The sequence below is a fragment of the Polyodon spathula genome, unplaced genomic scaffold (assembly GCF_017654505.1).
Source record: "Polyodon spathula isolate WHYD16114869_AA unplaced genomic scaffold, ASM1765450v1 scaffolds_796, whole genome shotgun sequence".
NCBI classification, from domain to species: domain Eukaryota; kingdom Metazoa; phylum Chordata; class Actinopteri; order Acipenseriformes; family Polyodontidae; genus Polyodon; species Polyodon spathula.
The window spans coordinates 162,501-175,077 of record NW_024472283.1 but is presented as its reverse complement, the minus strand read 5'-3'; the positions used below and the strand labels follow the sequence as shown (position 1 = coordinate 175,077).

The following is a 12,577-nucleotide window of genomic DNA, read 5'->3' as shown; positions in this document are numbered from 1 at the left end:
CGCGGTAATGGTGAAGAAGCAATGGGGTGCTCTGATACAGAAGCAATGGGGTGCTCTGATACAGAAGCAATGGGGTGCTCTGATACAGAAGCAATGGGGTGCTCTGATGCAGAAGCAATGGGGTGTTCTGATACAGAAGCAATGGGGTGTTCTGATACAGAAGCAATGGGGTGTTCTGATACAGAAGCAATGGGGTGTTCTGATACAGAAGCAATGGGGTGCTCTGATACAGAAGCAATGGGGTGCTCTGATACAGAAGCAATGGGGTGTTCTGATACAGAAGCAATGGGGTGTTCTGATGCAGAAGCAATGGGGTGCTCTGATACAGAAGCAATGGGGTGCTCTGATACAGAAGCAATGGGGTGTTCTGATACAGAAGCAATGGGGTGCTCTGATACAGAAGCAATGGGGTGCTCTGATACAGAAGCAATGGGGTGTTCTGATACAGAAGCAATGGGGTGCTCTGATGCAGAAGCAATGGGGTGCTCTGATACAGAAGCAATGGGGTGCTCTGATACAGAAGCAATGGGGTGCTCTGATGCAGAAGCAATGGGGTGCTCTGATACAGAAGCAATGGGGTGCTCTGATACAGAAGCAATGGGGTGCTCTGCAATGGGGTGTTCTGATACAGAAGCAATGGGGTGCTCTGATACAGAAGCAATGGGGTGCTCTGATACAGAAGCAATGGGGTGCTCTGATACAGAAGCAATGGGGTGCTCTGATACAGAAGCAATGGGGTGCTCTGATACAGAAGCAATGGGGTGCTCTGATACAGAAGCAATGGGGTGCTCTGATACAGAAAGATACAGAAGCAATGGGGTGCTCTGATACAGAAGCAATGGGGTGCTCTGATACAGAAGCAATGGGGTGCTCTGATACAGAAGCAATGGGGTGCTCTGATACAGAAGCAATGGGGTGCTCTAATGCATGTGCACACCGCTGTGTGCTTTTTGTAGTGATATGTCTGCTTCAGCTGACCGGAGGAACATGGAGTGCCTTCCCTCACACTCGCAGAGAGCACTTACATAAGAATGCCATTTACTGTAAGTGACTGCAAAGCGAAGCTTAAGAAAAAAAATTCAATCAATAGAAGCATCTGCTGACAGCACACTCTCAGACAATAAAGAGGGAAGCGGTTTGTTTATAAAAAAAAACAAAAAAACACCCCGGCCGAGTATTCGTTCCGAGCCTGATGCAAACTCGGGATTGTCTCCATTTCCACCCTGAACCCAGTCTCCAGTCTGAGTGCTTTAACCCCTTCAGGTACACAAGGAATCGAACGCTCGCTGTTCAAACGGTTTCTTCTTAAAAACACATTGGAGAGCGACTCGAGCCTCACGAGGAGGAAGCTGAGCATTCGGGACGAGCTGATCCGACCCGTCAGTATATTTCAAACCCTTCGTGCAAAACCTCTTTGCAAAGAGAAGCAAGTTTGCATCACTGCCCATTGTCTGCAGCAGCTAACCCCAGTGCAGCACCCCATCACCGCCCAGTCTCTGTAAAGCCGAGGGAACACAAAGTCGCTTCGTGGCTTGGAACTTGGTTTCAGGAGACTAGATTTCAGACCGATGCACGGCACACCGGGGGAGACTTGAGGTTTGATACAGCAAACCTCAAACTAGGTCTCCCGGTCTTCTGGAACCAGGCTTCAAGACGACGTTCTTGAGATAGTGGCTCTGTGTGTTCCTGCTGCCTCAGAGATTGCAGCTAAGCACAGGATGTGATCTATTTCCAACGCTCTCTCTTTTATTTGTCTCTCTCCTCAAATTAAATTACTGTTCACAGATATTCCTCCACAACTTCCAGGAAGGCAGATTTACGAGTGTAGGAGGGGCTCCCAGGCAAGTCCGCCCTGCACTCTGCCTTAAAACAACCGCAGCTCACTGGGTACAGAGGCACACCCTTGTGCCGGAATATTGCCCACAAACAGAAAGGCAGACCCCCTCACCCCACCCCCCAGCCCCTGTACTCCTTACACAGACTCGTGATTACAGAGATCCGCTCTCCAGAAGAGCCAAGGCACTATATAAGCATTGAGCAGGAATTCGGGTTCACCAGCATCTAGCTAGCCATTCGGGGGGGGGGGGGGGGGGGGGGCTAAAGCTAAACTCATTGTCGTCTGATCTGTCCTGTCGTTTCCAAATGAAAAACACGACAGGTACAACTGACTCTCTCTGGTGCTTCTCTTTCACACTCTGCCCTTTATAAGAGACGACAACTGTACAAACACACATGAAAAAGTGTATTAAACTACAGGGACAGTAAAGCGTCTCCGTGTCAGGAGTGCGGCGTTGCAGGGGCTCGAACTGCAGCCGAAGTCAATGCATTTCCTCTTGGAGTAATTCATGGAGTGCGTGAATAAGCTGAAAACCTCAGAACTGTTTGAATAAAACATAGCAGTTTACCTAAAACATTAATGACACTCTTCTATGCATTTGCAGGAGTGATACCTGTAGCATTAACCCCTGCGTGACACTGAATCCTCTCACACACTCACTAATGGACAGTGGGAAAGGCGCTGGTGGGCGGACTCGGGTTCAAATCCAGTTTAGAGATTTCCACAGCCCCCTAACATAACCCCTACAGGGACCTTGCTGGCTGCTAATCATTGAGGAATTGTCATAATGCTTTTGTTTTTAATAATAAACAGTGGCTTTATATATAGGCTGTAGATGATGATTCAACGAGACATTAACAATTCAGTTGCTATACAGGATGGCATTTCTGTCATGGGTTTTAACAAACAGGCTTTGGCTGACAAGCCAATGGAATTTTCCATCACAAGGAGCAGTTGTTCCAGAGTAACCAGCGCTTGTGTTAAGAGGCTCTCGCTGTGCTGGAGTGGAGACTGTCTTGAAATGGCTGGGAGGAGAGCCGTGCTTGCACACTGCCAGCAATGGAAAGCGACGGAGGAGCTTTCACAGAAGCACATTTAAGGCAGGATCTAAAAGCTGGAGTGCTAATGGTCCCTGTGGACCGGAGCTAAACATCCCAGCTCTGAAATGGATTCGCCTTTGTTTTTTTCTTAGTCAGCAAAGGCCTTGGTAGCTGCGGCAACCGCCAATCGCAAGCCAAGAAAAAGCGCTCTGCTGTGCCTGCAAGGGGACCTCTGCACAGGCAGTGACAGTCTGATACCACAGGAGACAGGCGATGGATCACCGCTACACATCACCACTCCCAAACGCTGCCCCACACGCTGGGCTGGATCCTCAAAGCTTCACTGACACCCTCTCCTGGGTCTCGGGTTTCATGCACTCGGACCGGGAGGCTTGTTATCTGCTCGTGTGCACAGCAAAGCCAAGCCCTGCTTTGTAATTTCAGGCGCATAATTCCTCTCATAACAAAAGGCTAATGTTGTCTAAAGGAGCAACTGAAACTTTAAGAAGAAATCCCATGCAGTAAAGAAAGGCATCTTGAAATGCTTGATGCACCCTATCATGCATTTTCTATTGACAATTACACAGTGGGCTTCCTGTTTATCTGACACCAATAAAAAAACATCAGGAAGCTCAGAAAAATACAGGACTTTTACCACTTACTGTCATCTCAGCCTAACCACGAACTAAACAAAACCAATCATGAAAATACTAAAGTAACCCCATCATTGAAATATAGTATATCCTGAATGCATCCCTGCTACTGAAATCGAAATCAAATTTATTATATATATTTATATATATATATATATATATATATATATATATATATATATATATATATATATATATATATACACACACACACACACACACACACACACACACACACACACACACACACACACACATACACATGCACACACTGTATGGGAGCTCTCTGCAAGACTCCTAATATCACAATGAAGCGATGCAAACCTACTGAAAATGTCAACCAACACAGCGAACAGCCAGCAAAGCAACCAGAAATATTGTGCATGTGAGGATCTGCAGAGATGCAGAGAGAGACTGCGCTGGTAAGGAGGGGCCCAGGAACAGCCGAGTGAAGCACAGGGGAGCACACTGTGGAGCGCACAGAGGTACGTTGGAGCACACTGTGGAGCGCACAGAGGTACGCTGGAGCACACTGTGGAGCGCACAGAGGTACGCTGGAGCACACTGTGGAGCGCACAGAGGTACGTTGGAGCACACTGTGGAGCGCACAGAGGTACGCTGGAGCACACTGTGGAGCGCACAGAGGTACGTTGGAGCACACAAGTAAACATGGCAAAGCAGGATAAACCATGGGGAATGCTGAGTACACCTATAGGCAAGGCAAGGCAACAAGGCAAGGCAAGGCAACAAACTGCCCAATTGCAAACATGAAGCACTGCTGTTATGGCTATATATTGGGGGCACAGACACACACACACACGCACGCACGCACACACACACACACACACACACACACACACACACGCACGCACACACACACACACACACACACACACACACACACACACACACACACACACACACACACACACACACACACACACACACACACACACACACACACACACACACACACACACACACACACACACACACACACACACACACACACACACACACACACACACACACACACACACAAAAAACTAGACAGAACCTGTTATTATCCCTTTTTTATTTTGTATAGATATATACACAGACTACAGCAAAGATCCCTTCTCCCCTGAGACCTGTTATATAACAAGCAGCACGCAGCGTGGAGACAGCAGACCTTGCTGCTGCAGATTCAGCAGAGCTCAGCACTCTGCTCTCCAGCTTTATATTTCTGGCAGTTTTGGAGCATTCGCTGGGCTGGTTACAGCAATGACATATGGCGCTCCATCACACGGGTTTTTTGTTGTTGTCTGAATGCATGCGATCTTCAGCCTCCTTGTGTGTGTGTGTGTGTGTGTGTGTGTGCGCATTCAAACCGGATTCATTCCGCAACAAATCTGTTTGAATAACTGCAAAATGAATTCGATGTAAGGCACTCACCCAAAGGGATGTATTTATAACACTTAAAGTAATCCATCAGCTTAGGGGCGTGGAATAAGAATGGGGTGTGTTTGGGGATAAATCCTCACGCTGATCCTGATAAACAACTCGTATCAAATAACTGAATCACTATAGAATAAGCCGATCGCTGCAGAAATCTGAAAGCGGAAATGTGCGAATCTCCTCCCCTCTAGCCTTATCATCATGCAGCCCTCGCAAGAGAAAACAAAACCGTCTGTTTGAATTTCTTACAAGGGAATCAGCTTCAGAGACCCCCAATTTGAGCCAGCAAGTTTCTACCAACGTATGCATGGGGGTTGGGGGGGGGTCTGTGAAATTGGAATCACACAGCGATTGCAGCTCATGAAATAATACCATCAATTTGATCACTTCCCTTCATAATTCATACCAACAAATAAACTAATAAAAACCTAGGGCAGCAGGGTATAGGATGGGTTCACTGCTGTATATATCCATAAAACAGACCTCACCCCCAAGCTCTCCACAGACAAAAGCAGAGCAATCACAATGCTGCCATCTGCCCTGTGCTGGATGTCCCTTATTTCCCGGACTAGCCTAGTGGTTTATCTCTTCCTAACACAGGCGAGCCTCCTCGCGTGCTCGAGTGTGCAGGCCTGCTTTGTGATCACGCAGCGTGGCCGGTGCAGGGAAGCGGGACGTTCATAACAACTGAGCAGGGCAAAAAAGGGCCAGAGCTTCCTGATTCGAAGTGAGCAGCTGATCCAGTTATGCAGCGATTCTCTTAAGCAGTTTTCACTGTGCATAACAGGAATACATCAAATCGATTAGCTTTGTCTCATTAATGCGGACGCACCTGGATAATGCTGAGTTAGATACACCTTAGATCTGGGTGATTTAAAACCACCTCGCACCCCAGCCCACCCCCTCTCTCTCTCCTCCAAAAACCTTTCTGTGACCCCCGAGGATCCCAGCCACCAGTTTGAGAAGCAGTGAGCTGGAATAATTAAAAGGGGGGGGAGGGGGGAGGCGTTTGTCTAGCTTTATTATGGGGCGTTTAGGAATTCTGCGCACATCCCAAATCCAGGAAAAACGTCCCTTTGGAAAACCGTTAGCTCTTCCCAAACTTTCAAAAAAAAAAACTGTCTGCCAAGCAACAGATTCTGACAGGCTGGCGCAGCGGCCCGTAGACTGCCAGCCTCACCATTCTTGGGAAGGTCTGCTCTGCACCCTGACTCTGTTTCTTACCTCCCAGTCGTCTTGTATCACGCGTTTAATAGTCTGCATTGCTGCACTGAACCCGACAGAAAATAATGCACAAACAGTAAGTGTTGCATATTCTGCAAAGCCACTGCTGTATGGAACGCCCTTGCTAACGTACTGCAGGCTGGATTCAAATAAACGCCTTGTGTTCCTGGAATATAGCGGAGCAGAGACAAGACGCTTCCAAGAACCAGAATTCCCAGTGTGCAAAACCAGCTCAACCTTGCCCAGTAACCAGCTCTGACCAGACCAGCCTAAAACCAGCACTGTGTGTCACTGGTTGATCTACTAACCACCACAACAGCACCCCATCTACAACAACAACAAATAAAACTAATAACTCCATGTCAATAAGCCAGTCTTAGGACTCTCGTTATCTCCCACGGCCTCCCTTTCATTTCTTCTACGCTGTGCGGGGATAAAAAGTTTAGAAAACCTGCAATAAAATCATTTCCAAGAATATTTCATCTTCCCTTAACCTGAGATCCCAAAACCAAAACAAAAAAACAAAAAAATAACTCCCCCTGTATTGAGAAAAAGGAATCTGCAAACATGTTTTTAAAAAATTTCTCTCTCTCGCTCTGTCTGTCTCCCTCTCTCTCTCTCTCTCTCTCTCTCTCTCTCTCTCTCTCTCTCTCTCTCTCTCTCTCTCTCTCTCTCTCTCGCTCTGTCTCCCTCCCCCCTCCCCCCTCTATCTCTCTTATTCTCTCTCTCTGTCTCCCTCCCCTCTCTCCCCCCTCTCTCTATCTCTCTCCTCTCTCTCTTGCTCTGTCTCCCTCTCTCTCTCTCCCCCTCTCTTACTCTCTCTTCCATCTCTCTCGCTCTGTCTCTCTCTATCTCTCTCTTATTCTCTCTCTCTCTCTTTCTCTCTACTCACTTTCTTGTCCATATAAAATGGGTCCATATCCTCCAATGGGACTGCGACCAGCCCGTTTGGAATGTCTCCGTAGATGAATGGCAGGCTCCGCCCCGCCTCCAGGTCGCTGTTGGGCTGTGGTTTGTTGTCATCGTCATCGCGGTGGCTGGTGTCGGGCTTGGGGGGCTTCTTGGCCTTCTGCTCTTCGATGCGTTTCTCGATGTTAGCCAAGGACTCGCGGGTAAACACGTGGAAACTGTCAGGTCCAGGTGGTGCCATAAGAGGTGCAGCCATCTTTTCATCCTGCAGCGGAGCTGCTTAGTTATGTAGCATCCAGGACAGACAGCTCTAGCAGGACAAGAAAGACAGACAAGCGTTACACTTCGGAGCAGAGCTAGCCCTGCCCCTCCTGGGCTTGCTTCCCAACCCCGTTCCAAATGGGTTAATCACACCAATTCAACCTGCACCCCAGACTCTGAACCAGTCTGTTATCTCATTTAACAGGCAGCCCTGCTCTCGATTCCTTCATATTGCACTGACGGTACTCTGTAACTACACACAGGCGTGCCATTATTAAAAAGGGTTTTATTTTAGCCAGTGAGGTGTTCACGTGTGGCAGCGATGCACTAGCAAAAGCCACAGGGCAGTGACATCAGCTCCCTAGCAACAAGCTTCCCTCGTCGGGACCGTATTCTTTCAGTGCAGCGAGTTCTTGCATTTGAGAAAGGACAGGAAGACTCATGAAATTAATTGGATGAGAAGCAATTAACCTCAGCTGTGCAAACTAAAACGGCGTGCTGCTTTTTATACGAAAAATGAGAAAAAGCAGGTTGTGTGTGATAAAACGAGGGCGTGGTTGTACCCTATTTCTCATTAGCCTGTTTGCTTTTCTATGGGTCTCTCGCTACATCGCGGCCCTCGATATATAGCAGGTTTATATTGGACTTTGACACCCGCAATATATCGAGTGGGTGGAGTCTATGCATATATTAAAAGTGTGCAAGGGAGCACGCGTGTTCGTCTATATGACCTTATAATAATAATCATTTATGGTGGAGTTCAGAAATTACTGTAGGAGCTCAACGCAGAAATGTCATCTGAAATAAACAACAAACATTCTACTGTACAGAAAAGGCCCGTTCCACATTCCGTGCGTTCCACATTCCGTGCGTTCCACGTTCCGTGCGTTCCAGTTTGGAGCACACCCTCTTGCATGGTAATATGTAAAACATATTCTAAAAAGTTATATAGCCGACAGCTTCTTAAAGGGACATTTTCGTGATTACCATTCATTTTTAAGGGTGATTTCCAGGGTCCTTGACGTTGCCAGGACACATGGAAGTGTCATTTAAAGACGTGTCACCAAGGTTATTTTTTTACTGTACGTGGTATAAACTATACGCTTGCTTTCCAGCGGAACTTAACATTCAAGGATGTTTCAAAGTCGGTTTGAATTCTGAAAGCCTGGATAAACCCCCCCTGATCCCAGCAGCGCTCCGGTCGAGGAATGTGGGATCCGAACAGTTCCTGCTGCAGAGCAAAGGAATCACGGTGAAAATACAACCCATAGAAACTGAGCCGTGCGCAACGGGACCGCGGGGCTCGCGAGAAGAGATTCATTTTCAGAGGATTATAACCTGTGTTTAAACTCCACGGGGAACCTTTACTGCAAAACTGATTCTCTCACAGCGTCCTTTCAGCTCTTTACACAAAAATCAATGCCAGGGTGGTTTACATATAGCATTTCAAAAAACATTTAGAAAACGCAGAGGAAACCCTCAGACCTCTGGGACAGGCTACGTTATCAGGAGCTATCCACAAGAAGCTGTGCACCATCAGCTCACACCTACAGGTAGTATACACCACCTAGAGCACACGAAGCCCCCACTCCTGATTCGACTCCCGCTGCAGAGCAGTTTCACCCATTCCTGGTTTTACTACGAGCTTGATGAGTGTCTAACTAACAAGCTCAGGTGTGTCTTATTATTAAACTCCTAGTAAAACCAGGAATGGATCAAACTGCTATGCAACGGGAGTTGTATTTTCATCCCTGCTGTGATTTAGTTAACACCTCAAAACACCTCTTCGATACTAAAGCAGTAGTCTGCAGGTTTACCACATAAACTCCATAAAAACTCAAATCGTAACAGGGATGGAAGTTAAACTCCCGTTGTGTAGCAGTTTGATCCATTCCTGGTTTTACTAGGAGTTTAATAAGACACACCCCCTAAGCTTGTTACCAATACAAGCGTGGTTGAGCTTGGATAAAAACCTGGAACGGGTGAAACTGCTATGCAACAGGACTCTTATTTCCATAGTAGATACACTTTGTCAAGTTGCTTGTCTAGGCCTGTGTCCAGGTTCACAGAGCATGGTTTTCAATGCAAAAGTCCCTACCCAGTGCTGTCTACCTGAGAAGGGTCTAGCACAGTAAACCAATGGCAGGAAGGCCAATCTAATGCTACTAAACATCCAGCCATTCACTGAATGTTTAAACTAAACACAATTAACTTCCGCTGCCCTGCAATGCAATCAGAGCAACCAGGCACACATCACCCAGACTCAATGCAACAGGTTCTGCAAAATGAACACAGATGCTTTTAACGAGGTGTAGAGTTTTCAATGAAAACGTAACCGGCTGTTTCTCTATAAATAACTGCATCGTTTCGTTTTCAGTTTTTGTTTGTGCTTTCAGTAAGAATCAAATCGCTGGAATTGTAAATGTCAATTAAAAGCAAAGCAAAACAAACAAACAAACAAACAAACCACCTGCATGCGCTTTCCAAAGAGCGACAACAAACAGTAAAGAAAACGCTTCCCATCAGCTTTCTTTATGCTAAGCCAGGCCCATCACACGAATAATACTGACAGAAGTTTAATTCTAATCGTGTCCTATATAATAACACAGTTACGCAAACATTATGTAATTGTCTAGCTAGCTAGCTATCTGATGCATGTTTGAACTGTATTAACAATTAAACAGAATACACAAAAACGACACTGAAACAAAAAATGAGACACCACCAAATAATCCCAAATATTATAGCTGGGATCCACCCGTCTGATCACCGTGTCAACACTGCAGTCACAAAGCAACACTTAATCATGATATAGGTACTCCTTCAGTTCACCATTAACAGCGCTCAGTACACTGTTAACAGACAGACAGACAGACAGACAGACAGAGATAGAGATAGATAGACAGACACAGACAGAGACAGACAGACAGATAGATAGACAGATAGATAGACAGATAGATAGACAGATAGACAGACACAGACAGACACAGACAGAGACAGACAGACAGACAGACAGACAGACAGACACAGCATGTCTATTTCTCTATATATTTATTTATGGATGTATTTAATGGATTGACACTACCCAATTTTCTTGGCCAGTAATCCATACAGAAACGTGGTGTACGCCTCTTCCTATATGATCGGATTTAGAGCTACAGGAACCACAAGCGTTATGCCAAGGATTGAGGCTTCCCGACCTAAAAGCATTCTTTAAACTCTGAAAGTAAAACAGAAAAAAAAAACGTGCAGTAAAGTAAAGACGCCGCCTTACAATCGCCCGGATAAGTGAATGGAAACGGGCAGTGTGTTCCCGCATATGCTGATAACATCACCGCTGAGTAAAGAGTACACGGGGCCTATCCGTGCAAGCAGCAGCAGCGCGGTAATATTATAACCAGCGCGTTCTGCTGAAACTGCAAGCAATCGCCCTTGCTAATACAATGCAGTGCACGCATGTGCACACAACTTGCACCCTCATTCCGATCCAATCCGGTGTTCAGAGGTGATCTGATACAGAACAGACTGAATCAACCCCCCCCCCAATCTCATTTACCGCTTTATCGTTTTATCATCTTTTTATATATGTCGTCAATTCTTAATGAAGCTCTACAGTGTATGGGCCAATCCACAAGCCAGAGAGAACCAACAGTGAATGAATGCTACCAGCCCCCCCTCCCCCCCGATCTATTCGATCTTTTAACTATCCGTTCAGTTTTATTTCCATATTCCAAAGACGTTTCAGCCACATCAGCAGGGAGAAGCAATCGATCAGTGAGTCAAGTGGGGTCGCCAAGTTCGGTGGCACCCCCCCCCCCGAGGGGCTCCCCCTCCCCCCGTCACCCCCCCCCCAGTCCCCCGTCCGCCTGCAAGATTTACACACATCGATCCCTCCTCCGCCTGCGCTGTCAGATCAAACAGAGATCACAATCCAAACACACATATCAATGCATTCTTGCTTATTTACTGGTCTGGTTTTTTTTTTCCTTCTTCAAAATAAAGGCACCACGCCCGATTAAACTGCAGGGTACATTAAAACAAAAACAAAAAATAAGTTATATGGGATATGAAATAATGTATCTTACGAGAGAATTGGATAATTATGTTTAAAAAAAATAAACTCCAAATTAAAAACAAGGTCTATAGGCCGTTTACCTGATTATACACACACACACCGCTCCTGCTCACATGGTTATGAATATTAAAATAGGGTCTTTATCTCACACCGAATTAAAATGACACCACAAGCGATCCAGGAGAACCGCATTGAGAAATCGCACGCATTCAAGGAGAGCGCCAGTCGGATTTCCACCCTGCCATCATACTCACCCTTCAAGCGACATTCGTGTCTAGCATTGCGATTTCGTTTTCATCGCAGTCCTCGATTAGCTTGCTTCCCCTGCCACTGGCGTGACTCCACGTGGACTTCTTTATTCACAGAAGCTGCAGCCTCGATTATAATTAAACCACGCTTTTAAACGCGGCTGTGTGTGTGTGTGTGTGTGTGTGTGTGTGTGCGCAGCGCTGTGATCCTGCAGACCGGTGTTTTTTGCACGGCTAGCTGCAATGCAATCCCACGTTCGCTTGGCGCTGTCCGTTTCAGCACCACTGGAATTGCTGCCGCTGCAAGGACTGTGGAGACGAGCACAGCGCGATACAGACACGAAGCGATCCGGGATACAGGACCACGCCGTGTTGTATTTACTCTCGGTGTGTGTTGCTGTGGCTAGGACCGAGGACCTCTCAGCAGGAGCCGGGCAGGCTGCAGAGCGGCACATCCAACTAAGCCACGAGTGAACACGAGTGAAGCAAGGCGAAAGCGTTTAAATATTTAAAACAGCGACAGATTAAATGCAGCGCCACGGCGATAACACGCTGATCAGATAGGTATGAATGCACGATCAAAGACCAAGCCCGCTGACAGCAAACCCCTCAGATTACAGGCAGATATATAAATGCATCGTGGACATATATAATACATATATAACCGAGAACCGATTTAACGAGAAAAAACAAATAAACTGACTAATCGAAATCCAAAGCCGGTGCGTGGGTCGTGTAGAGCGGGGTCGCTCCTGGATGGACACCGCCACTCACTGATTTCTGATCAGACTGTCTAAGGACACGTCATATACACAAGCGATAATGCTTCAACGAGCCAGTCAAACACCTGCAGATTATTCCATTAGAGGAGAAACAATGTGATCGGATTACAC

General features: G+C 46.6%; 1 protein-coding gene across 9 annotated transcripts in view; it reads right to left on the bottom strand.

The window, feature by feature from the left end:
* scn8ab (sodium channel, voltage gated, type VIII, alpha subunit b) overlaps nucleotides 1-12,577 on the bottom strand; it is a 57,613-nt gene that overhangs the window by 42,921 nt on the left and 2,115 nt on the right. For 8 of the 9 annotated variants that reach the window (XM_041241593.1, XM_041241592.1, XM_041241596.1 and 5 more), the window contains exon 2: nucleotides 7,084-7,410. In XM_041241593.1, coding sequence (XP_041097527.1) covers nucleotides 7,084-7,356 — 273 coding nt within the window. In that variant the 5' untranslated portion in view covers nucleotides 7,357-7,410. Of the gene's footprint in view, nucleotides 1-7,083; nucleotides 7,411-11,690; nucleotides 11,809-12,577 lie in introns of those variants that run through there. The other variant, XM_041241594.1, reaches the window with a different exon arrangement.